At 49.5% G+C, this 23,238-nt stretch overlaps 9 protein-coding genes across 9 annotated transcripts; 4 read left to right on the top strand and 5 right to left on the bottom strand.

Annotated features, from left to right (window-relative positions):
* Window positions 1–133: 133 nt before the first annotated feature.
* Window positions 134–1,891, bottom strand: AO090011000488 (fatty acid desaturase; the record flags this gene model as incomplete). Its single annotated transcript, XM_001826065.3, has 2 exons — window positions 134–1,589; window positions 1,671–1,891. The coding sequence occupies 2 exons, from the start codon at window positions 1,889–1,891 to the stop codon at window positions 134–136; spliced, it is 1,677 nt and encodes a 558-aa protein (XP_001826117.1).
* A 710-nt stretch (window positions 1,892–2,601) lies between these two features.
* Window positions 2,602–4,553, top strand: AO090011000487 (phosphoribomutase PRM15; the record flags this gene model as incomplete). Its single annotated transcript, XM_023232974.1, has 5 exons — window positions 2,602–2,963; window positions 3,082–3,262; window positions 3,311–3,600; window positions 3,658–4,334; window positions 4,390–4,553. 5 exons carry the CDS (start codon window positions 2,602–2,604, stop codon window positions 4,551–4,553), a joined length of 1,674 nt encoding a protein of 557 aa, XP_023093523.1.
* Window positions 4,554–4,908: 355 nt separating this feature from the next.
* AO090011000486 (dihydrolipoyl dehydrogenase) lies at window positions 4,909–6,677 on the bottom strand (the record flags this gene model as incomplete). Its single annotated transcript, XM_001826063.3, has 4 exons — window positions 4,909–5,748; window positions 5,816–6,298; window positions 6,364–6,443; window positions 6,542–6,677. The coding sequence occupies 4 exons, from the start codon at window positions 6,675–6,677 to the stop codon at window positions 4,909–4,911; spliced, it is 1,539 nt and encodes a 512-aa protein (XP_001826115.1).
* A 1,385-nt stretch (window positions 6,678–8,062) lies between these two features.
* On the top strand, window positions 8,063–8,674 carry AO090011000484 (GrpB family protein; the record flags this gene model as incomplete). Its single annotated transcript, XM_001826062.3, has 1 exon — window positions 8,063–8,674. One exon carries the CDS (start codon window positions 8,063–8,065, stop codon window positions 8,672–8,674), a length of 612 nt encoding a protein of 203 aa, XP_001826114.1.
* Window positions 8,675–9,888: 1,214 nt separating this feature from the next.
* On the top strand, window positions 9,889–11,848 carry AO090011000483 (putative MFS monosaccharide transporter; the record flags this gene model as incomplete). The annotated part of the gene is made up of 7 exons (XM_001826061.3): window positions 9,889–10,285; window positions 10,341–10,494; window positions 10,542–10,933; window positions 10,980–11,062; window positions 11,110–11,338; window positions 11,388–11,485; window positions 11,537–11,848. 7 exons carry the CDS (start codon window positions 9,889–9,891, stop codon window positions 11,846–11,848), a joined length of 1,665 nt encoding a protein of 554 aa, XP_001826113.1.
* Window positions 11,849–12,350: 502 nt separating this feature from the next.
* AO090011000482 (MGMT family protein) lies at window positions 12,351–12,917 on the top strand (the record flags this gene model as incomplete). The annotated part of the gene is made up of 1 exon (XM_023232972.1): window positions 12,351–12,917. One exon carries the CDS (start codon window positions 12,351–12,353, stop codon window positions 12,915–12,917), a length of 567 nt encoding a protein of 188 aa, XP_023093522.1.
* A 1,570-nt stretch (window positions 12,918–14,487) lies between these two features.
* Window positions 14,488–15,403, bottom strand: AO090011000481 (uncharacterized protein; the record flags this gene model as incomplete). The annotated part of the gene is made up of 4 exons (XM_023232971.1): window positions 14,488–14,728; window positions 14,795–15,124; window positions 15,171–15,268; window positions 15,380–15,403. The coding sequence occupies 4 exons, from the start codon at window positions 15,401–15,403 to the stop codon at window positions 14,488–14,490; spliced, it is 693 nt and encodes a 230-aa protein (XP_023093521.1).
* A 2,268-nt stretch (window positions 15,404–17,671) lies between these two features.
* Window positions 17,672–19,354, bottom strand: AO090011000480 (transposase; the record flags this gene model as incomplete). Its single annotated transcript, XM_001826058.1, has 1 exon — window positions 17,672–19,354. The coding sequence occupies one exon, from the start codon at window positions 19,352–19,354 to the stop codon at window positions 17,672–17,674; it is 1,683 nt and encodes a 560-aa protein (XP_001826110.1).
* An 834-nt stretch (window positions 19,355–20,188) lies between these two features.
* AO090011000479 (CNOT2/3/5 family protein) lies at window positions 20,189–22,254 on the bottom strand (the record flags this gene model as incomplete). Its single annotated transcript, XM_001826057.1, has 3 exons — window positions 20,189–20,249; window positions 20,393–21,924; window positions 22,000–22,254. 3 exons carry the CDS (start codon window positions 22,252–22,254, stop codon window positions 20,189–20,191), a joined length of 1,848 nt encoding a protein of 615 aa, XP_001826109.1.
* Between the last annotated feature and the right edge of the window lie 984 nt (window positions 22,255–23,238).

The raw sequence follows: 23,238 nt of genomic DNA, 5'->3' as shown, positions 1-23,238 counted from the left end.
ACCCCAAAGCAGCCCGCAGGCATGATTATATACAACTGTGCAGGATATACACGGGGCCAGAGTTTGCGGTTAATCGCGGAGACGACGGTCAATCAGAGGGGGCAGTACACATTTAGAAGATCACGGTGGCCATCTAGTGGTGGTCTGAGAAGACGCCCTGCTGGGCGCACGACTTCCGGCATTCGTCAAGGATACGGACCTGCTTCGCGACATCACCAAGTTTTCCGATAACCTCTTTGTTGCCATCGTAGAAGGTGAAGACGGCATACGGGATGCCAGTGTCGCGGCAGAATTCCATAACCAACTTTTGGGTACGACGCAGGTTGTGGCGTGGAATGCGAGGGTACAGGTGGTGAATGGCCTGGAACTGTAGACCTCCGTGGAAGAAGTCGAGCCAGGTTGGGCAGTCGACATCCATGGTTGTGCGAAGCATCTTCTGGGGAAAGGACTCGTTGACACCCAAGTCGGCCGTCGACATGGCAAAATGGGAGAGCGTGATCTGCACGTGTAACGGGGCGGTAACCATGTGCGAGATTAAAATGAAAATCAGACGGCTACTCCAGTCGGGGATGCTACGGTACACCACAGCGTACCCAAACCAATACCAGAAGAAGACTTGGCCAGCCATCTCGAACCACCGGTGCCACCAAGCAGGGCCTTTCTTCGGCGCTTGACCGCACAGCAGATATTCCCAGCTCAGGCGATACAGGTTAAAGCGGCCAAACAAGAGAATCGGATAGTAAAGATAGTTTTGATAGCGCAGCATGAAGTTCGCAAAAGCATCAAATGTCATAATACGTTCATAGTAAGTGCTGCGGAGACTGGTAAGGAAACGGTGCGAAATGGCAAAGAAGGGCATGTGTTCGATATCGGGGTCATGTTCAGGTGCATTCGTCACAATATGGTGGACATTGTGGTTGCGCTTCCACCAGCCCAGGCTTAACCCTCCAAGATAGTCGGCGATGATGATACCAATTACACTGTCCACGTGGAAGTTATGGGTAATGCCCATATGACCTGAATCATGAGCTGTAAAGACGAGCTGGTGCCAGAAGCATCCCAAAAAGAATCCCGACGTTGCATACCAGCCCGATCGGAGGAATATGTAAGACAGGGCCGCAAAAAGCGTATAGCGGCAGCATTCGATGAAGTAAGAGAAATAGTTGCAGTTGTATAGGCCTTCATCGCGAATCCGCTGATCTAATGCACGGTACTTCTTCTTGATACTCTCCTGGCTCTCCGTATCCAAAGACGGGTATTTGGTAACATCAAGGACGATCTCTTCCTGGGTTCGAGCGTCGAGAAAGAACGGCTTTGGCTCACACTCTGAGGTAGCTGAGGAAACGGACGTATCCGAGGAAACAGACTTTCGCCGGCGGAGGCCGGACTTAGCGTCGACTGAGTCGAAGATCGGAGACGGCGGTGTAGACAAGTCCTGACCAGAACTGTCTTCATCTGATGTGCAAGTTGCCTCGGTATATGGGCGGAACTTCCCGCCTTGAATCGGTGGGAGGAAGTTTAACCACGGACCCTGGATGCGTCCGATCTGGAAGGCCAACATCCGCTGACGCGCTTCCTTCGAATGTAAACTGTATGAGAGACTGTCAGTGACCCAGGAAGGCTTTCCAGCATATCGCAACCGGCATTCTCCGGATGTCTGAAGCACGTACGCATTGATCTCATCCGTCGCATCTTTTCCCACCATATGCTTAATCGACTTGTCACCACCCGGGTGGAATTTGATCCATGCATCGACCCTCAATACCCGGTCGTCATAGACTATAACTTGCTTGCCTTCAGCGATCTGACCTTCGATCCAACGCCGTGACAGGATCGTATCCTTCCTCGACGGGGGAGTTGGTGTTGCGGCAGCTTTAAGAGTATCGGCCATGATATGTAGAGAACGATCGTATCCAGCTCAGTCGCGGTAGAGTAAAGCGGTTCGGGTCAACATCGTACGACCTGCGTCGGTGAGGAAGAAAGAAAGACAAGAAGAAAAAGAAGGGGAAAGGGTAGCAAGGGATCGGAAGGAGTGGAAAGTGGTGGTGGAAGGTTGCAGCAGCAGAGAGGGTCTAGTTAGAAGGAGCGGGTGGAAGCGGTGGACTTATCGAGAAATTGGAAACGCGGCGTCGATCGTCAACCCATCCTTTTTTAAATCAGTCCACTTACATTCCTCCATTTCCGCATCCTCCTCTCTTATTCGGTGCTGCTACTTCTACTACCTCTTTTAGAATAGATCTTATGATCATCTTTCCTTGTCGATGATGGTGGTGACTCCCTTTCTACCGAATATATTGTATTTCTAACAGATGTAGGACTCGCTTTCTCCGCTGATTCAAAAATGGCTGGAGTGGGACCAAGTACGTAGACGTTGATATTTATATATCCGACACCGAAAGCTTCAGGTCCATTCTAACGTCGCAGGACCCCACCACCCGCGCCGAGATCCAACAGCTTCGGGATTCCGGAGCTGTCGCAGATCTTGAGCAACGGCTTCAGAAACGTGTGTGACATGTCATAAATATGTTTATTGTACCGAGCGGTTCAGGTTAACTGTAAACAATAGGAATTCAATTTGGGACTGCAGGCCTTCGCGGCCGGATGGCGGCAGGGTTCTCCTGCATGAACTCGTTGACCGTCATCCAGGCGTCGCAAGGCCTGGCCAAGTACTTGAAGGATAAGCATCCGGACAGTGCTTCGGGCGGAGTGGTTATTGGTCATGATGCTCGTCATAACTCGGCCAAGTTTGCAGCTTTGGCTGCGAATGCCTTCATCTCACAGCAGATCCCGGTTTGGTTCTATTCCGAACCCTCTGTGACTCCATCTGTGCCGTTTGGAGTAACTCACTTGAAAGCTGCTGCTGGTATTATGATCACTGCAAGCCATGTATGTTTTCTAGACTCTAAAAAGCAGAAAATGAAAATAAAAACTAACTCTCCAGTAGAACCCGGCACAAGACAACGGTAAGCCTCAATCACTCAAATCTGATGCATTGACCTACTAACCCCTTTTTGTATAGGATACAAAGTGTTCGTTCAGCTTGCTCACCTGTCCCAATTAGTTTCACTAACATGCTACCAGCTACTTCAAGAACGGCGCCCAGATCAACACCCCAATCGATGTAGAGATAGCCCAGTCGATTGAGGAAAACCTTGCACCATGGTCTGGCGCCTGGAAAGATCTCCAGGAATGCGAATATTTACACGCCGATGCATACAAGACCATCTTGCCTCACTATACAAAGACCGTTTGGGATTACGCAGTAAGTGAACATCCACTTTGCTTCCCACTGCGCTAATCACTCATATAGAATTCAACTGTGTCTGACTGGAAACAACCAAGACCTTTTGTCTATACGCCCCTGCACGGAGTTGGAGGCCTTGTTTTCCCCGACCTCTGCCAGTCTGTGGGCATAACCGAATTCACGCCTGTGCCGGAACAAGTAGAGCCCAACCCGGATTTCCCGACAGTATCGTTCCCCAACCCCGAAGAAGCTGGAGCCTTGGATCTGGCCATGCAGACCGCCGATAGGGAAGGCAAAACCTTGATTATTGCCCATGATCCAGACGCGGATCGCTTTGCGGCCGCCGAGAAAGTCGAGTACGTGTTGCACTCCGATATCATTAAATACCACCGATGATCTGACCAAATATCCAGCGGATCATGGTTTTCTTTCACAGGCAACCATATCGGAGTCTTACTCGCATCGCACCTGTTTGACTCCTTGGAGAACAGAAAGGACGGCAAACGCATCGCGGTTCTAAACTCCACAGTATCGACAGGCATGCTCGAGAAAATGGCAACAGCTAAGGGGATCCAATTCGAAGAGGCACTCACCGGCTTTAAATGGATGGGAAACATCGCCCGATGCCTTGAAGGCGAGGGCTACAATGTCCCTTACGCATTTGAAGAAGCACTAGGCTATATGTTCCCAGCCGTCTGCCACGACAAAGACGGCATCACAGCAGCGATGGTCTTCCTAGCAGCACAAGCCAAATGGCAATCGCAAGGACTCACCCCTTACATGAAACTACAGCAGCTCTTCAATGAATATGGCCACTACGAAACCCTCAATAATTACTTCCGGTCCCCGAATCCGGAGACAACAATGGCCTTGTTCAGAGCTATCCGGAATGGACCCTATAGAGCCGAGAAGACACTGGGACCATTCAAGATTCTGCGTTGGCGAGACATGACCGAGGGCTATGATTCCGGAACGACCGACAACAAACCTACGCTGCCTGTTGATAAGTCGAGCCAGATGTTGACTCTCTGGTTGGACCAGGATGTGCGGTTCACGTTCCGGGCTTCGGGGACGGAGCCTAAAGTTAAGTGTAAGTAGCATACATATCCCGGGCCCTTTGGATTCTGTGACTGACTGTTTGAAAGTGTATGTTGAAAGCTGTGGAGCGTCTCGCGAACAGGCCGTGGATGCTGTTTGCAATGCCTTCCTTGCTGTTCTGAAGGAATGGGTGGTTCCCTTTGCGCCGTCTATGACGTATAGCAGACAGATGCCTACATCGTCGGGCCACGTGTTTCAGATCTCTGAATAGAGCGAAAACCCTTGAGTCTGCTTAAAAATTAGGTGTAGTTGGAAACTAGTACTCCATAGCAATGTCCTGATGAAAGGACAGGCCCACTGCCGTGCTGGCAGAAATTCAGCTAGAAACTATCTCTTCTTAATGTTGCCCAGTCCGGGCCATCACATGAAATACGATCAAGTAACCACATACTGGTCTCGCCTGGCGATAGAGACATCCGTCGAGTTACTCTTTGTGATAAGAATAATGTCCTTTATTCATAAGTCTCAGTACACAACCAACATAGGAAATATAATCAGTCAAATGCTACAGGTTGCTAGCGTAGCTAGTCTAAAAAAGATACAGATGGCGAATTGGTAACATGAACTTAGAAGTGGATGGCCTTGGAGTAGGTAGCCATGGCAGCCTCCTTGAAAGCTTCGGAGAGAGTGGGGTGAGCGTGACACGTCCGGGCGATGTCCTCGCAAGAAGCACCGTACTCAACGGCCAGAGTAGCCTCACCAACCATCTCACCAGCGTTGGGGCCAATGATGTGAACACCGAGCACACGGTCAGTCTCAGCGTCAGCGATGAACTTGACCTGACCCTCAGTGTCGAGGTTGGTCTTGGCACGGGAGTTGGCGCTGAAGGGGAAAGTACCGACGCGGTATTTGATGCCAGCGGCCTTGACTTCGGCCTCGTTCTGGCCAACCCAGGCAACTTCGGGGTGAGTGTACATGACACTGGGGATGACGCCGTAGTTGACGTGACCGTAACCCTTGGTGATGTACTCAACAGCAGCAACAGCCTCCTCCTCAGCCTTGTGGGCAAGCATGGGGCCAAAAGTGCAGTCACCAACGACACGGATGTGAGGAACCTTAGTGCGGTACTCCTGGTCGATGACCAGACGGCCCCGCTCGTCCTTCTCAATACCAACGTTCTCCAAGCCAAGACCCTCGGTGTAAGGTCTGCGACCGATGGCAACCAGGACAACGTCAGCGTCTAGGGTCTCCTCCTTGCCGCCCTTGGCAGACTCGACGCTAATAGAAACAGAAGCGCCGCTGTCATCACCCTTGGTGACCTTGGTGCCAGTCTTGAACTTGATACCCTGCTTCGACAGGATCTTCTGAGCCTGCTTGGCAATCTCTGCATCCATACCAGGTCCACCGATCTGGTTCAAGAACTCAACAACGGTAACTTCAGCACCGAGACGAGACCAAACGGAAGCCTGTGACCAACGTTAGTATGGAGATTGATGTCTCAAACCTCTGACGTCGCAAAAATCGCAATCATACCATCTCCAAACCGATGATACCACCACCAATGACAACCATCTTCTTGGGAACTTCCTGTAGCGAAAGAGCACCGGTGCTAGTGATGATGCGCTTCTCGTCGATGTTCAGGCCGGGGAAAGGGGTGGCCTCGCTACCGGTGGCGATAAGGATGTTCTTTCCGCGAAGGGTTTGTTCACCACCCTCGAGCAGGTTCACCTTGACAGTGTTAGGATCAACAAGAGCACCAGTACCCTTGACGTAGTCGACACCGTTCTTCTTGAGCAAGAACTCAATACCCTTCGTCAGACCCTCGACGGAAGTGTCCTTGGCCTTCATCATCTGCTCGAGGTTCAGCTTGACATCACCGACCTCAATACCGCGCTTTTTCGTGTCGTGGAGGATCTGGTGATAAAGGTGGGAGTTGTTCAAGAGAGATTTCGAGGGGATACAGCCGACGTTCAAGCAGGTGCCTCCAAGACGGCCACGCTTCTCGATACAGACAGTCTGTCGGCGATCTCCGTGGTTAGCAAAAAATCTCCGATTGAGGCACACCGAGAGTTTGAGCGCACCTTCAAGCCCTCTTGACCGGCCTTGATAGCAGCAACGTATCCAGCGACACCACCACCGATGATAACAAGGTCATGTTCACCTATCCCAACGCCCATCAGTAACCTATCTCAGCGGTTTTCGGAAGCGCAGGGCCTGTCCCTGGCCGTTCTATCGCAGGGGAAAAGCTCGGCCACATACCAGACTCGGAGGCGTAGCCACGTTTCGAGAAGAAGGAGAGGGTAGGAGCAGCGACGAAGTTAGAAGGGACAGACTGAGGGCGAGCAGTGCGGAGGGCAGCCCGCGGTGCAGCCCGCGGCAAGAGAGTCCGGAACATGGCGAGAAGGATGGGGAATTAAAGAAGAAAAAAAAACCAAAGATAGAGAGTATAATGGACAGCCAATCCTCCAATTAAAGTAGGTGGAGAGGAAAGGGGAGGCAGCAATTGCAGGTGGTAGAAGGAAGAAGGGTATAGTATAGGGAAAAAGGATGTTGGGACAAGAAGCTTTCTTTTGAGGTTTTGCCAGCAGAAGCTGGCGGGCCGGTATTGATACGGTATTCCGCCGCGTATGTAATTATCCAGGCCAGTGATCTTCGGGTCAATTCGGCTAACCTTTGCCATATTGCCGACCCAGTGGTATGGCACATACGCCATATATGTGGATGTCTATAGTTCAAACGGGCATGAGGTCATTGGGCTCTTGGATTTTCCCCTGGTGACCCTCGCCAGGCATTCCAGACCTTCTATCTAGGTCCGATAAGTTGGTGTACGGAGAATTCAAGACAATATGCTACGCTTTGTCAGCGGGCCGGTGAACCATAAATACCTCATAAACCGCCCAAAAGGGAAAGCGACACTTGACTTACGATGACTAACAGCCCCATGCAGATTCAGTGAAGATCCCTCGCACCTGGCAATGTTGGCCTTTCTTTTGGTATGAATTATCAACTTAGAAAAAGGCAAAAATGGACGTATAGGATGTCGCGTGTTCTCCGCGGGTAACGTGGAATCAGTAATACACCTCCAAGGTTATCGTCGGCATCTTCCAGTGAGGCCCAAGTCACCTGCGTGGTAAATAACGTAATCGAAGCATGTCTCTCTCGCTGTTCCCCGACAACAAGACCTTTTGATGCTTCTAACCCCAAGATGCCATTTGTGATACTAACTATGCAGGGGCGTTTTGATAGTTTTTCTGATCGCCACGTTGGTTGGGTTTGTTGGGTATGAATGACTTTTTCAATAGTACAATGTCCACTTATGAATACATGGACACAAGGGTGTTGTTTTGAGTGAAAGCTTCACAGCTGGAAGGTCAAGTTTTTGTGCAGCCAAAATCGAACATCTACTAACTTAAGTAGATATGAGAGTCTCGATCGCTCAATGCGACTGGGATGGCGGGAAACAAGCCAAAAGGTGTGCCAAGAAGCATATAAGTTCATGATATCGAATCGCTGATGACCAGTATACGGAGACGGCATGGTCCGATATGGAAGTTCCTTGTCCTATAAGAATCCAGGGAAATGACTATACCTTATTGTTACTAGCCGCACCCCAGTTATTGGGTGCCTAATACGAGTCGTTGGGATAGTATTGATCTTGGTCTGAGTCATCCAGCTTATGCGATCTTGCGCAAAACTGTCCTCAAGATCACTGGAGGCATGATCTAGCTGCAACACCATCGGTAGAAGTTATATTACCACAAGACCTTGCTCGCTACCAGAATGCCATCCAAAAGTGAGATTACAGAGTTTCAAATGCCGGGCGCTGTCGAAATCATCTCAACCCGGCCGCAAAAGTTGATTGAGATCGTGGAGCCGGACCCAACATGGCCGGAGTCGTTTGCGATTATTGCACGCCGGATTGCCGATGCCCTTGGTAATCGACTTCTCTCAATCGAGCACGTTGGGTCAACCAGTGTACCAGGGTTACCAGCCAAAGCGGTCATCGATGTTGACGTACTCGTAGCTGACCCCACGGCGGAAGACTCCTACGTGCCAGCCCTTGAGGCTGCGGGTTTTCAGTTCTTGCTTCGCGAGCCTGGCTGGTATGAGCATCGCCTCTTCGGTTTCAACGAACCATACGCGAATATCCATGTATTTGGTCCGAACAGCGCGGAACACGTTCGTCATCGACTGTTCCGTGACTGGTTGCGCAACCATGAGGACGATCGCCAAAGGTATGTCGATACCAAACGGCAGGCCGCTGCCGCTAGTCGATTGGCGGGGGAGACCGTGAACGAGTATTCCGACCGCAAGCAATCTGTGATCCATGAAATCCTCCAGAAAGCTTTCAAGGAGCACGGGTACCTGAATGAGCAAAACTCCGACAAGTAAGGGGATAGATCATTAGATGGGTTGTTATTTCACTGTGGAAAGCAACGAACGATGAGGTTGATTGGAGCGCAACCCGTCTCTTCGGTCTCGTTTGGCTGGTACACATGTTCATATACATCGAAGACTAGGGAACTATATTTTCAATTGAATCGCGTTTGGGTAATCTCGAATAAGTGAGAGAGAGAAGTGAGATGAGGATGTACTTGACATGTCGGAGGTAAATCAACGTCCGACCGGCTCATGGCCTCAATGTATGTAGCTTTACACATAAGGTATTGTAGAAAGACAAGAATTGGAAAAAAAGGATAAATTCACCAGGGAATCAGGTGTTCCGGGTCACCTGCTCATTGTCGGGGAAGTCCCGAACAACTTTTCCATTTTCTCCTTGAATTTCCCCACCCAAAAGATCCCCAGAATCCCCGCAATGGAGGAATGGCACTGGCCAACGCCTGTATTCGTCAATCTTCACGCCCATACTGGATCCTTCCACCGTCCCGGGTTGGTTGGTGCTCACGTTATGACACCGTCCCTGGACCGGGTTTTTTCGAAAAGGCGATCTTCACCAAGTGACGCAATAACCTGGTCGAGCGCGTCCTCGGCTAGCGCTCTCAGGCTAAATCTTTCTCTGATGCAAAAGTCGGTTTCCTGTGAAGATGAATTGTGGTCAAATTTTCCCGGGTTCTCTTCCCGGTTAAGGAAGCCGGTCCAAATAATCAATGGCATCGTCTTTCCCGCCGTCCGGATTACCGAGTTTGATTCGTATCTTCCCGGTCTGGAGCCAAATCCGGCCTTTGCTATCTCCAGATTTTTTTCTCTTGCGGGGCCGTTTGGCGAGTAACATCGTCTATCTCGGTGGAGAAAATCAACTACCTTGCATGTGCTATGTCTCCAACCCAGTCTTCTAGGTTTCTCCCACACGGAATGTAACCTAATTCGATTCAAAATGGCCTCGATTGTCATCCCATGGCCTGGCCGATCAATATGCAGGACAAAATAGCCGTCGGCCATCGGCCGATTGCAGTTTTTCGGCAAGCCCTTATATAGACCTCGTATCACCCCACAGATGTCTGTGGAAAGCCTCTACCGGTACCATTTGTCTCGCTATTCTTTTCGTCAAGGTATTTGAGCGAGACGTGGAGGGTCCCGAAGTACACCCTTTGTTGGGATATTGATTTGTCATTCGCAATTAATTCTCGAAAGATTGGGTTCTCGCCATGTGTGATCAGATACCCAAGTGGAATGTCGTCCACAGATTGGAGAAGCGCAAGCTTCTCATTGGCATCAACAGTGTTGCGGCGTTGTCGATTCTTTTCTTCGGCTACGACCAGGGCATGATGGCAGGAGTCAACAACTCCAAAGACTACATCGACCTCATGGGGTTCGGCTACACCGAGATGAAGGATGGCTACCTCACCCCAGTTGTGACAGACAGTCTGCTTCAAGGTGGGATCGTGTCAGTCTATTATCTGGGGACATTGTTCGGCGCACTCCTTGGTGGCTGGATTGGAGACCGTATTGGCCGGATCAAGACCATTGCAGCAGGCGCTCTCTGGGCTATTCTTGGTGCTGCATTGCAGTGTTCCGCACAAAACCACAACTGGATGATTTGCTGTGAGTCCATTACGGGTGAACACCTCTCAGGCCCCATAGGCTAACAACTACTCAGCGCGCTTCATCAATGGAATTGGCACTGGTATTCTGAACGCAATTGTCCCGGTCTGGGCGACAGAGACTGCCGAGCACACATCCCGAGGACAATTCATTGCAATCGAGTTTACTCTGAATATCTTCGGTGTCGTCCTGGCTTATTGGCTGGAATTGTAGGTCTTAATCATCCAAGTATCTAGACTTGTCTAATAGGTTCTAGTGGATTGTCGTTCATCGATGGCGGAAGGTCTCCATTCCGCTGGCGATTCCCGATCGCCTTCCAGATTATCTTTTTAGTCCTCCTGTTCGTCGTCGTTTGGTTTTTCCCAGAGTCTCCGCGATGGTTGGTCAAAGTCGGTCGCGAGCAAGAAGCGCGCTACATTCTTGGTCGGCTCCGTGGAAGCAGTGATGAAGATGCAGTTCGCGCCGAAGCCGAGTTCCGGGACATCCAAAACGTGGCAGAGATGGAGAAAAGCATGAACCATAGCACGTCTTACTTGGCGATGCTTTTCGGCTACAAAACAGGCAAGCTACATCTCGGGCGACGTGTGCAACTGGTGATCTGGCTGCAGATCATGCAGGAATGGGTCGGCATTGCCGGTGTCACTGTTTGTATGTCTACTTGAAATCCCCACAAGCGCACCACTGACGAGGTTAGATGCGCCAACTATCTTTAGCATTGCTGGATTCGACTCGATGAAGAGCCAATGGATCAGTGGGTTGAATAATGTCTTCTATATGGTAGGACAGCCAGAACACCGCTACAATGACATGACTGACAGGAATAGTTTGCGACCCTTGTCTGTGTCTTTACGCTCGATCGGATTGGTCGTAGGTGGACTTTGTACTGGGGATCCATTGCGCAGGGTATCGCCATGTTCCTGGCCGGAGGCTTCTCCCGACTTGCCATCGATGCCCGAGCGGATGGAAATATCTCTCGCGCGAACTCATTTGGTGCTGCCGCAGCGTCGATGGTCTTTATTTTTACATCTGTCTTTGGAGCTACCTGGTTGACCGGTACGTAGGATGCTTCCATTACTTTTGCTGGCTCTACTAACGTTAGTAGTACCCTGGATTTATCCTGCTGAGATCTATCCGTTGGCGGTCCGCGCAAAAGGAAACGCCTGGGGTGTTGTGGGATGGAGTATTGGGAACGGCTGGCTGGTAAGAAGTGTCCTGTAGGCTGTCTGAGAAGTTCGCTGACTGATTGGCTAGACTCTGTTGTGTCCGGTGATGTTCGAGGCGATCGGCGAAAAGACGCTGTATGTTTTCGCGGCCAGCAACGTCATCACTATTCCGATGGTATGGGCTCTGTATCCCGAGAGTAACCAGCGGACGCTGGAGGACATGGACCTGCTGTTTGCTGCCGAGACGCCGTGGGTGTGGGATGCCGAGCGCACTTTCGCCCGTCTCAAGGCGGAAAACCCGGGGTACATTGAAACCGCCAACCGCAAGAACAGCGCGGTGGATCCGGAGATGGGAAAGCCGACCGATGCGCATGAGGAGCATGCTTCGAGTGCGTCGTGATGGGATTTTGACGGGAGGAACGACTAAACGAGTGGACGGTTGAACACGCTATAATATACATGTAGATCAAGGATACCCACTTTTGCGATACAGCCGACGCCATATTGCAAGGACTAATCGTCAATACATTTTTCTCTTCTCTAAAATGACAAGCTGCAAGTCTTAGTCGTATCTTTAATGGATTAGAATGTACTAAGACCTAGTGGTTGTATGTCGTAGATTCGGTGGTGCCGTGGGTAGATTTATCTCAGCGCAAACCGTGATTGGTCAGTTCCACAACAACATCAACATCATCAACGGACATCCATCATTAGAACCATATAAAACTACAGAACTTTCTACCCACCACCCTACTTTCTCTAAGATATATAAATGAATTAAACCAACATCACGACCTAGGTACGCAACTCCAGTAAAACATACAAGCAAAAACTATCTAACCAACCCAGCCCTCCAACCTCTACAACAACAAAACCATAAAACCACCAAAAGAACAACAATAATGACCACCAGACCCCAAGCACCACCGCCACATACAACCACAACCACTCTCACCCCATCCACAACCCCATCTCAACCTCCATCCCCATCTCCATCCACACCTACACTCACTCACAAAAGCAACCCCAACCCCAACCCAAATACCCTCAAACAAATCCACCGCATAAAATCCCACCCAACCCTAACCCCCCACCAACGGCGCGTATACCTCACCCTCCTCACCATCCCCGCCGGCCGCTGGACAACCTACGCCGCCCTGGCAAAGCACCTCAGCTCCAGCGCGCGCGCAATCGGCACCGCCATGCGGACGAACCCCTTCGCTCCGGATGTGCCCTGTCACCGGGTCCTCAGTGCCGACGGCGGGTTGGGCGGGTACATGGGCGCTGGGCCAGCGAGTGGACATGCTAATCTGGAGCGGAAGAGATTGATGCTTGAGGAGGAGGGGGTGGGGTTTGAGTGGGTTGTTTCGGCTAAAGATAGGTCTAGGATGTGTGGTAGTAGGGCTGGTGGTGGGGAGGGACGGTGGAGGGCGAGAGGGGAGTGTTTTGTTGGGTTTTCTTCGTTGTGATTCTGTTCTTTGGATTCGTATAGGTGGGGATTGGGGTGGTTGGGAGGTGTTAATCTTAGTATGTATCTAAGTGTACTCCATATCTTGAACTAAGGCTGAGAATGAGAATGAGAATAAGAACCAGTTTGTTACTTTTTTTAACCCCAAAGCAAAGAGAAAATATTCTATTTCCATCCGCATCTCTTTCATGCAGGGCCAATTCATCAGTCCCTGCCAAGTATATCACCTCGTCTCAGAGTAAAACAAACCCTAAGACCAAGACTATCAAACAAAAGCCTTAATGATCCAACGACGGAGTACTCCATACCTAACTTCCACTACCTATGTACCTACCTAACTAACCCAAGCCAGAAAAAAACATGAAACACAAAACCCCAGCCATTCCGCATAAACTTTTCCCAGGATGTTATTTACGGCACTTCCCAGCAAGCAGGGAAAACCGAAGCAGATCACTCGATTTTCTTTGTTCTCCCTCAACCATATCTTCGGATCCACCCAGTGAAAGCAATCCTGTACCTGGCTAAAAGGAGTCAGAAATAAGGTTGGAGATCATCCCTGGTGACGGCGGAACTATTTTTGTAGCTGATTACTATCTTTTTATCAATTGTTTGTTTCTTGTTTGGTTGATTCTAGGGGCCGGGGGGTCAAGTTCCTTGGTTGTTGATATTATGGTGGCGGGTTTGTTGTTTGGGTTGTGTTTGATGGTGGGGTTGTAAGTATAAAGAAAATCTTATTTCTGAGGAGGGGTTTTTATGATTGATTGATGACTGATGGTTATCGGGGGGCCCGAGGGGAGGGAACAAAGAGATCTCTCTCACTTTTTCTCTCTTTCTTGGGACTTGGACTTGGACTTGGACTGGGGCTTGCTTGCTTTAGTGTCGGCTTAGTCTGGTTAAGGCTGCAGTGTGTTGGGCACTACAACGTATTTATCCTAAATTGCCGAGGATGTACAACGTTATTACAGAAGTAGGTTTATTGGATTATAATGTAAAGCATTAACTCCGACGCCGTCTTGTCTTGTGTATCTTGAAGCTCGAGCTTGATGGAAAGGTAAAAAGCAAAGGGGGGAATGAGAATTAACAGGGGGACTGAGAAAGGAAAAAAAAAGTAAAAAATAAAAAATAAAATTAATGGACATGTTGTCTGCGGTTCTGAGCCCCTCAGAGACGGCCATGTCCGTGTTCAATAGAAGAGAAAAGAAGAAAAGCAAAGCCCAGACGATACAATGCACCGTCTATCGCGTAACGCCGGTCTGGTATCCGTACATAACTCGTCATCAATACATGAACCTGAATCCAAAAAAAAAAAAAAAAAACACAGTAAAAAAGGATGCGGGTCGTCATGGTCGACGATGCAGACGAAGAAAAGATAGTGGATACAACACATGCAGAGTATGAACCAGGGGGATAAGGTATAGACAAAGAAATCATGCCAGGGGAGGAGGAGGCGCCAAGCATGTCACGCAGTCACATATGGTTGATCACTGCCTTCCCTGAAGCCAATGAACAACCATCGTCAAGGGCCCAAGCCCTTACGAGAGAGGCAAGCCAAGACATCACCGTGTCGCATCTTAAGCCGCCTTTGCCACCCGCTTAGTAGCCGCACGGCGCTTCGGCACATTGAGATGGTGGTACGACCGCAGATGCTCAATCAAGTGGTCTCGGCGCGGGAAGCCATTGCTGTCCTTGCGGATGCATCCCTGCACCGGGCAGTCCTGGAAGACAGGGTTGTGGACGCTGGACTCGTGCCGCTTCAGGTCCGCCGGTCGAGTGAACGCCCGGCCGCACTCACAGACGTAGGGCTTCACCGGTCTAGACAGTCAGTTAGCATCGTTGCGAAATGAGATGGCTGAACCTATTCCATGGGTTGATACTTACTTGGCTGTCTCGCACGGAGTGTAGTGGGTCTCCAGTGGGGGGTAGGGGATCTCCTCCACAGGTGAGACCTGCGCAGGGGGAGTGGGCCATGTGCCCTGAACCGGGGAGGAAAAGTACTGTGGGGCGAACTGTGGATTGAGATCCGGTGGGCAGTAGATGGGCGGAGGCGTGGTAAATTCATAGGAGCCAGAGTCGTAGGAAGACGCCTCAAAAGAGCCCGAATCATAGGAGCCGAAGGAGGAATAGGAATAGTTGGAAGATGGGTAGGAGGAAGAATAGGAGGATGCGTTGGACTGGGCATGGTAGAGCTCGAAATCATTGCTCGCCATGCTGTACATATCATAATATCCCATGGGAGACTGCATGGACTCCTCACTGCTGGTCGAGTAGGAGTGCTCCATGGGAGGGCATGCCGCCGCATGAGGGTTCTGAAGTTCGACGGTTAGTTGAGTTACTTGATGCTGTTGATGTGTACTGTGCAAGTACGCAAGAGAGCAAAATATTGTCACATTTATTATCATACAGACAATCAGAGAAAATGAAGAGAAGAAGAAAAGTAGGAAAGAAACACCATCAATTGCATACCATTGGAGAAGAGTAACGCAACATTATGTATACTGGGAAAAAGAAAGGAAGGAATCCAGTAGGTTGGTCAAGTCAATCGCAGTGGAAGTCAAAACTTATTGAAGGCCAGTGGGTAAGTATCCCCAGGTTTGAGGGGGAGTCGAGTTCTTTATATAAGGCGAGTATCTCGAGGTTTGTAGGTTGCACATGGAGTAGAGCAAAGCAAACCGCGCTTTCTCCACAACGATGTCTGACTAGGGGGACCCGTCTGGCGTGTTAATAACACGAAGGAGATCCATGGCGACATCATCAGGTGAGCAACAGCTCTACGATCCACGACTAAGAATGCCAGCTGGGGGGACCCATGCAGGAAGTCGACATGAATATTGGCCGGGGAATGCAGTAGCGAACGTCTGCGACGCACTGCCACGAACCGCGGATGCGTCTTATTGGCGCAGCGGAAGTGAAGCGTCCTTGCGTTGCTGACGCTAAGAACGCCGCTAGAAAGGATCGAAGGTTCTGCCAGGCTTCTAGGGGATGAGTGGAATTGACCGGTGATGCCCTGGCAGGGGATGATTGGTAGATCCAGCCCCAGGGGCACTGCAAACACGGGCCGATAAGGAATAACTGACAACAGGTAACACCACAGATGATGATGCTTCCTGCTTGAACTTTACATCATCGTCCAGGCGCACTAAATCCAACCCCACAAGGTCCAAGTACAGGTGGACCCTTCGAAACCAATAAGGCAGACATGGCACCCGACTAGAGTCTTGCCCTAAACGGACATCCTAGTCTCCCTCCGGTCTTCTTGGACCGGGTCTCATTCGTCAGGAATGACTTGGACCGTGGGTTTTTATTTTCCCTTCACTGATCGGAACGCACTGATGAATCCCTCGAAGAGCGGTTGTTGTTACTGTATCCACTGCAGGCGGAGGAGGGGGATTGTGCTCCGAGGAGATTGTTGATATTATCTCCGTCGAAGGAAAGAGAAGCGGTGGAGAAGATGGCGATGATGGTCAACTATGGTTTGGGGACAGTCATCTGCCTGACTTTACCCGATTCGGCTCCTGACTTTTGTTTGACTGGATTATTCTTTTTTTTATTTATTTTATTCTATTTCTCTTATCGTTCATTTTAATTTTGTATTTTTTTTCATTTTTTATATTTTTTATATTTTTTTCTATAGTAGTATTGCTTTGTTGTATTATTATAACCGGTTGAAGTTTATGAAGATCGTGAATATTATAATTAGTATAATTAGCATAATGAAGAGAACTATGATTGTTCCTGATGCTAACCAGGGACCGTCCCGTACGTACTGACATGGGGGGAGCAGGCATGAAAAGGCATGAACACCCAACTTGACTTGATTTTCCAGGTCGGCACGTTTTCCGACTCATTTTCTTTGATTCTCTCGGGACGAAAATCAGCGATTCGACAGCCTTGTGGCTGTGGAGCCGTCGGCCTTGGCGCCAAGTCCCTTCATTCGGTGAACACAAAAGTCTGGGGAGGAAAATCAATGAATAAAATCCGTCCAAAATCAAGGTTTACTTTTCTCCTAATAAAAGAACCACATAATGAATAAGGAAATTAATTCAATTGGGAACTTGGATTTCTCGGATTGAATCCATGGAGGGGCGGATTCTCACTGAGTACGTATCTTGGGTAAGTTGGGACACTGGTAAACTAGTGGCTACCCTTTAGCCGCACAGCCCACTTGCAACTACGACATAGTATGTACATGTTCTGGATGATGCTGATGCTGATATCTTTGGTACTACCACTCACAATCGATTGATTGATGATCGATGATTCTATTCCTTCCACCAGCCACCCCGTAAGAAGTAATTCTACTAGTCCATGCAGGGGGAACTTTGAGTCGTTTCCGTGAGGGATTTTTGAAGATGTGAGGTACTTTTTAGTCTGACCGTCATTTAATTATTTTTTGAGGCTTTTAATTTGCGTTTAACAAATGACTCGACGGTGAGTGAGGCGGACGGGCGAGAGACACACGCAGATACAGCGCAAGAGCGAGAACGAGACGGAGAAATCAATTGTTGTCCTTTGTTTTCTGGTTGTCTGTGTGTCGGGCACAGAAAGCGTAAAAGGTCCAAGTCCGGTGATCGCCCTAACCGACCTTAGTCATAGCATCTGAACCTCTCTTGTCTGTACTAACTAACTAACGACTACCACTCCTACCCACTAGCCGTCTCTTAGGTCAGCAGACCCACCACGCACTTCGGCGTGTTGGTCTGCCTCACCCAAACGATAATTCCCATCTAAACGATAAATTTGAAGCTATTCAAGCTCCTATACAACATCGCCTTGAGTATCTATCCAATAAGGTAATCTAGGGCCTTCCCTATCCACCTGGCCAGCTTCTGTACTAGGCAGATCCCCTGTATTTGTCGGTTGTGGTGGTTTATCGTATTCCAAAGCTCCCGTCTTTCTAATTTGCCTAAGACCCTGTAGTCTTTCCACCTCAGTACGATCCGCAATTCGGCGTTTTGCATCATATACAGTTAGTGGCCCGTGGTATTTAACCCTTTTCTGTGATTTCCGTCTATCCTGAGGCTTCCGGTATCGAAGATGCTGCTGTAGATCATCCTTGAGCTGAGCGGCTAATTCAGTAGTTTCAAGCGAGCTTTGGAATACACGGTCAAGGCGTCGTACAAAGCTTTGATCAAGCTCCGGGCTATTATTAATAAAGCTCTGCGCTTTACTAATACTTCGACGAAGACCTCGTATTGTAGATGGTGGCGATGAGCTTGATGGTGGTGGTGATGGTGTTGTAATTATCTCAAGTTCTGGAGCAGTTTCCAAAGCCTCACGTAGAGATTTCATCACCTTTTCTGAATCTAAGGGATATAGACCTCGCTTTTCAAAGGCATCCCGGATTGTACGTTGTTTGAAGGTCATCGTACGAATAGAATGGATCTCTTTTAAAAAATCACTCTTATCGTCCATCTCAGCACCTCTTTGAGCGAGCTCATTGTTTCTCTTGCGATAAAAGTGCTTATAGACTTGAAAAGGTTGTCCATCAAGAGGCTGTACAAGATGTGTTGTATGAGGAGGAAAGCAATATGGTATAATATAGTGTAGTCCACAGAATTGAAGAAATTCATAGGTAAGATGGGACTCGTGGCCATCGAAAAATAGTAATCGAACCTCTTTTTTTGTAGAGATACGGTGTTTTGTATGACGGTGGAAGTGCTGAATCCAGTCAAAACTAATCTTATCTGTAGTATAGCCTTTTGGAGATAGAGATATTCGATATTCCTCTGGAATATCTGCATCGTACCACCGCTCAAGATGATATGTTCCTTTGAATATAAAGTATGGAGGAAGAGTAAAACCGTCCGCTGCAATACACTCTATTGCAGAGATCAGTTCCCCTACTTCTTTAGAGGGATTTCCTCTTGCAGCTCGTAGAGGCATAGTAGTTACAACTTTTTGAGTCTTTCCCTGTCTAAGTTGAAAGCCAGTTTCATCGAAATTGTATATATTTTTGGGAGGTATATTCTTGATAAAGGCCTCTAAGCAGTCGTACCAGTGTTGGAGAACACCTATATCTTCTGCATCAAGACGCTTCTTATCTTTCGGCTTCTGCTGAATGAGCTTAAACTCCTCAGGAAGACGTTTAATAAAGCGATAAACCCAGTTCTTGTCAACTGTACGAGATTGCCCGTCGGTTATATTCCGCTGCAGTATTTGGTTGGCACTCTGCTCAATCATTCCGGCCGTAGGTGGACTATATAGATTATCAAGCTGACGAATCCAACGAATTAGTGCCTTTTCTTGTGAATCATCAAGTGTCTTGGTTGAGATAGGACGTGAGGAAAGATTTGCTCGGCCATGAATACGCGCCCGGAGTCGTTGGTAAGGAACATTAAATTGACGCGCTAGCGCAGAGATATTGGGCTTTTTTTGGCCTTGGGCGATTGTACAGGCCTGTACGATCCGTATCTCGATATCAGAATAAGAATCAGGCATGGTGGTGGTATATAGGAGCCTGAATAGCTTCAAATTTATCGTTTAGGTGGGAATTATCGTTTGGGTGAGGCAGACCAACACGCCGAAGTGCGTGGTGGGTCTGCTGACCTAAGAGACGGCTACTGAGTCCTGACTGCTCGCGATAGCTGACCGTAGGTTCATCTCGCTCGTCCAATTATACGAGCAAAATAATTATAGCAGCAACCGTTCACTAGCAGAACGTTTACTTCTCTACTACTGTTTCATGTTTCTTCTTCTTTGTCCGACAGTGATAAACCATCCCACTGGTGAACTCCGCAGGTGGATGCAGACTCGGCTTCATCTGTCCAACCTTGGATGATCGTGAGCCACACGGCGGCTCGGATTGCTGCTTCGGGCTACGCTTCTCCTGATCGCTACGGATTCCAGAACGCCAGACCCGGGCCAGACGAGTCTGAACACGGAAACGCATGCAGTAATAATCATCATCGGTCAAAGATATCTGGACGATGGTTGCATTCCTCAATGGGGCCAACCCAACAGTGTGTGCATAAGACATGGCTGTATATTCCATCAGCCGCCACGCAAGATCAGCGCAGAACTCCCCTGTCCCGCAGTCCCAGTCGTTTACTCGTTCCTGAAGAAATCTCGCAAACACAAAGAAGTGAAAAAAAAGGGAGAAGAAAAAAAAAAAAGTCAAAAGAAATGACAGACTCCCATCCGTCGGCAACCCGAACGATCTGAAACTCAATGCCTGTCTCCAGTGTAGAGGACCCATAACCACACCGCAAATAATTGGACCTAATGCCTACCATACATACACGAACTCAAAGAAACAAGGAGACTAAAGCCGCATTATAGTTCGTCTTCCAGGTACTTGTAGACAAACTTGAAATCGGCCTTACGACGGTTCATCCTGGGTGCTGGGTTAGCGGTTTGTCCGAGACACATCGGAGATTGAACTCCGACATGTAAAACAACTTCAATGAAAACAGGGCAAAAAGGGGAAAGATGGCTTCGAAAAAAAAAAGGAGAAATGAAAGAGAAGACTCCACTCACCATGTACTCTCGTAATCAAAGAACCGATACGTCCCTTGTTCGAATTCCTCCGTGATGGTCTTGGGTTCCTCGTGCCGTTGGAACCAGGTCTGGTACTGCTTGTGGAATCGCCAACTTTGGTTCTTGAGCGCTTTGGCCGCCAAGAATTGCTGATACGTGCCTTGTCGGTAATAAAACAGGTAGAACAGTGTATCCGTATCGATCCGCCCCGTGTCGTATAATCGGGGGTCGTCGAAGATGGCAAGAGGCTCTTGAGGGTAATAAAGAGGGGTGTTGTACGGGTTCTGAGGTTTATAGTGACGTGGCTTTTCTGCATCCGCCGGCTCGGGGCAGGTGTTGAGAGATGCCGTAAGGAGCCGTTGCACTGAAGGAGGGGGGTTTGTGGAACTTTGTGCTGCCGCTCGGCTCTTGGTCACCTCAAAGGAATGGATCAGATCTTGCAGCCCCGGAGGCAGATGGTATATCGATTCCTCCTCGCGCGACTCTTCCTTGCTCGCCTCACCGTTCACCGTTGGCTGTGGTTCCTTGGTAGCTGAGGCCTCCGCCTTCTTGGTCGCAGGCGTCGACTGTACCGTATTCGACGCACTCGCGGCGGTGACATTGGGGCTGAGCGCGGGTGTCTTGGACCGCTCCTCCGAAGCAATACTTGTCGTTGCGGTCGGTTTAGATACAGGTTGCACCGAGGCAATGCTAGGGGAAGCAGTCGATGAAGGTCTCGAGGCCAAACTGGCAGCTGGGAAAGCAGGACTTGCGCCCGGCGGTGGAGGGAGGGGAGCAATGCCAACACCGTTCTTATCGCTGGCTGCCGCCGCGGCCGCCGCGGAGGCATATTTGAGGGTCTCCCCAGGTAGACGGGTGGGCGGTGGTGCGGGCTTCATCCCAGATGTGCCACTGGTGGACGTTGACGGATGTAGCGTCGCAAGCACTGGGAGCGGCGATTTCATCTGCGCTGAGGGTCTTCGAGGCGCCGTGGATTCACTCTTAATGGGTTTCGGTCTCAAGTCCAGGTCTTCCTCCTGGACGGACTGTGTATCCTGCGATGATACCCGGTCGTTATCACCCGTCATGCCGAACTGTGCCTCAGTCTCACCATCTAGGTTTAGGTCATCATAAAGCGTCTCATCCTCTCCAGAGTAGTCCACATTATGCCCGTCTTCAACATAGTACTTTATGCTTTCTTTCAAGTCCAAGACTTGGTTTACCTCCACGTTGCCGTTCTGCAGCGATCGTAGCAAGAGTTCCAGCTTATTGACATGCCACTTATGTCGTTCCGTTATCCGCTGAAGATCCGCTAACCGGTTGGCCCTGGCGACGTCCTTCTTGCCCTTCTTCATCTGCATATGCAGCGTCTCTTCCTCAGCCTCCATGGCCTCAATCTTTTGTTGTAACTCGTCGACCATGCTCGATAAGAAGTCACTTGTCTCCACCTTTTCCTTTTCTCTCGGATCGAGTCTGGATGCGGCCGAAAGGCCCTCTTTCGAGTATGCTTTCGTCTTCATTTCCTTTTCTACCGCTTTGAACTGCTCCATGCACTGCACCTGTGTTAGCTACTCGCAAGTCCGATAAGCCGTTGGAGGGCAGGATTTGTCGGGGAATCGTTAGCCCACAGTTTCGATGGCTCGGCGCTGCTCCAGCAGCGGTCCCTTGTCTTTGACCTCATTGCCTGATGCCCATGACTTGATTTGGTCGCGATACCTTTGGAGCTTCTTGATCTCCCGTTTCAAGTTCTCCTCAAGCTTATCCCGTTGGGTCGGATTTGACGTGGATCGGATCTTCTCGTAGATGCCCTCGAACGACTGAATACCTTCGGCGACCTTCTTGAAGGTCTTGTCGATCTCTTGCTGCGTCTTTCGCGATGTCATGGCTGCTGTTCACATGAACAGATGGCCACGGAAGGAGGCTGAAAATTGCACTTGAGGTGTGGGTTCAGGGTGGGTGGGAAGCGGAGAAAGGTAGGGCGGATGGGGGAATTCGTTATGAACTCGACGTCTAGGAATTCCGGGGGGCTGTAAATAAGGATCAAGGTTGCCGGGCAACTCTATCCTAAATTGAAGGACGTGTGCGCGGTGGGTGAGTGAATTGATTGATTGTCAAGAGAAGTCCTGGGGGTGAAGGGTAGACAATCTCCTGATATGTGGTATGGATCCAGCGCCTGTCGAAGAGCTCAGTTGGCGCCAAGACTTGACGGGCGGCGTAACTCAGTATTGAAATCAGTTTGTAGATACCTTAAGTGTGTGCCTTAGGTTACGGAGTATTCATCGCGGGAACCACTTAACTTTCCTCCGATCATCTGCCTTTCTTACTCCTCTTTCTTGGCCGATAATTCTGCCTCAAGTTTCTATAAGAGTATATGACTACTTTGCTTCGCCTCGCATTTGCGATTCAGTGGTCTTCTAGTCGCCGACCTTGAACCCACCTGTGTTGTGAATGCTCACGGTAAGTGAAAGCTCCGTTTTCAGCACGCGGCTACAGATCTATAAATGCCATGTATGAATAATGGTTCCCTCGAGCGCGGTGTTCGCTAGCTGATTATACCCGGGAATACAGTTTTGTCGCATTCATTATAAACCACTTTATTCAACTTACGACTTATTTATACGCCTATCGGTCGGTTCATCTCATTATGAAGGGTTCGTCGCCATCTCATCTCCTTCCAAGATACCTCCACTAACCGAACGTCAGCGGTTATACAGCGAGTCAAATCCGCGTCGGTTACAGTTGATGGCCAGCTAGTCTCCAAAATCGGTAGGGGTCTGCTCGTTCTGGCAGGTGTTGGCAAGGGAGACACAGAGAAGGATGCAGACACGTTAATACAGCGGATACTGAAAGCCAAGTTGTTCCCAGGC

Source organism: Aspergillus oryzae, chromosome 7, assembly GCF_000184455.2.
Source record: "Aspergillus oryzae RIB40 DNA, chromosome 7".
Lineage (NCBI taxonomy): Eukaryota > Fungi > Ascomycota > Eurotiomycetes > Eurotiales > Aspergillaceae > Aspergillus > Aspergillus oryzae.
Note: the sequence above shows the minus strand (reverse complement) of the source record. Positions and strands in the feature narration are given on the sequence as shown.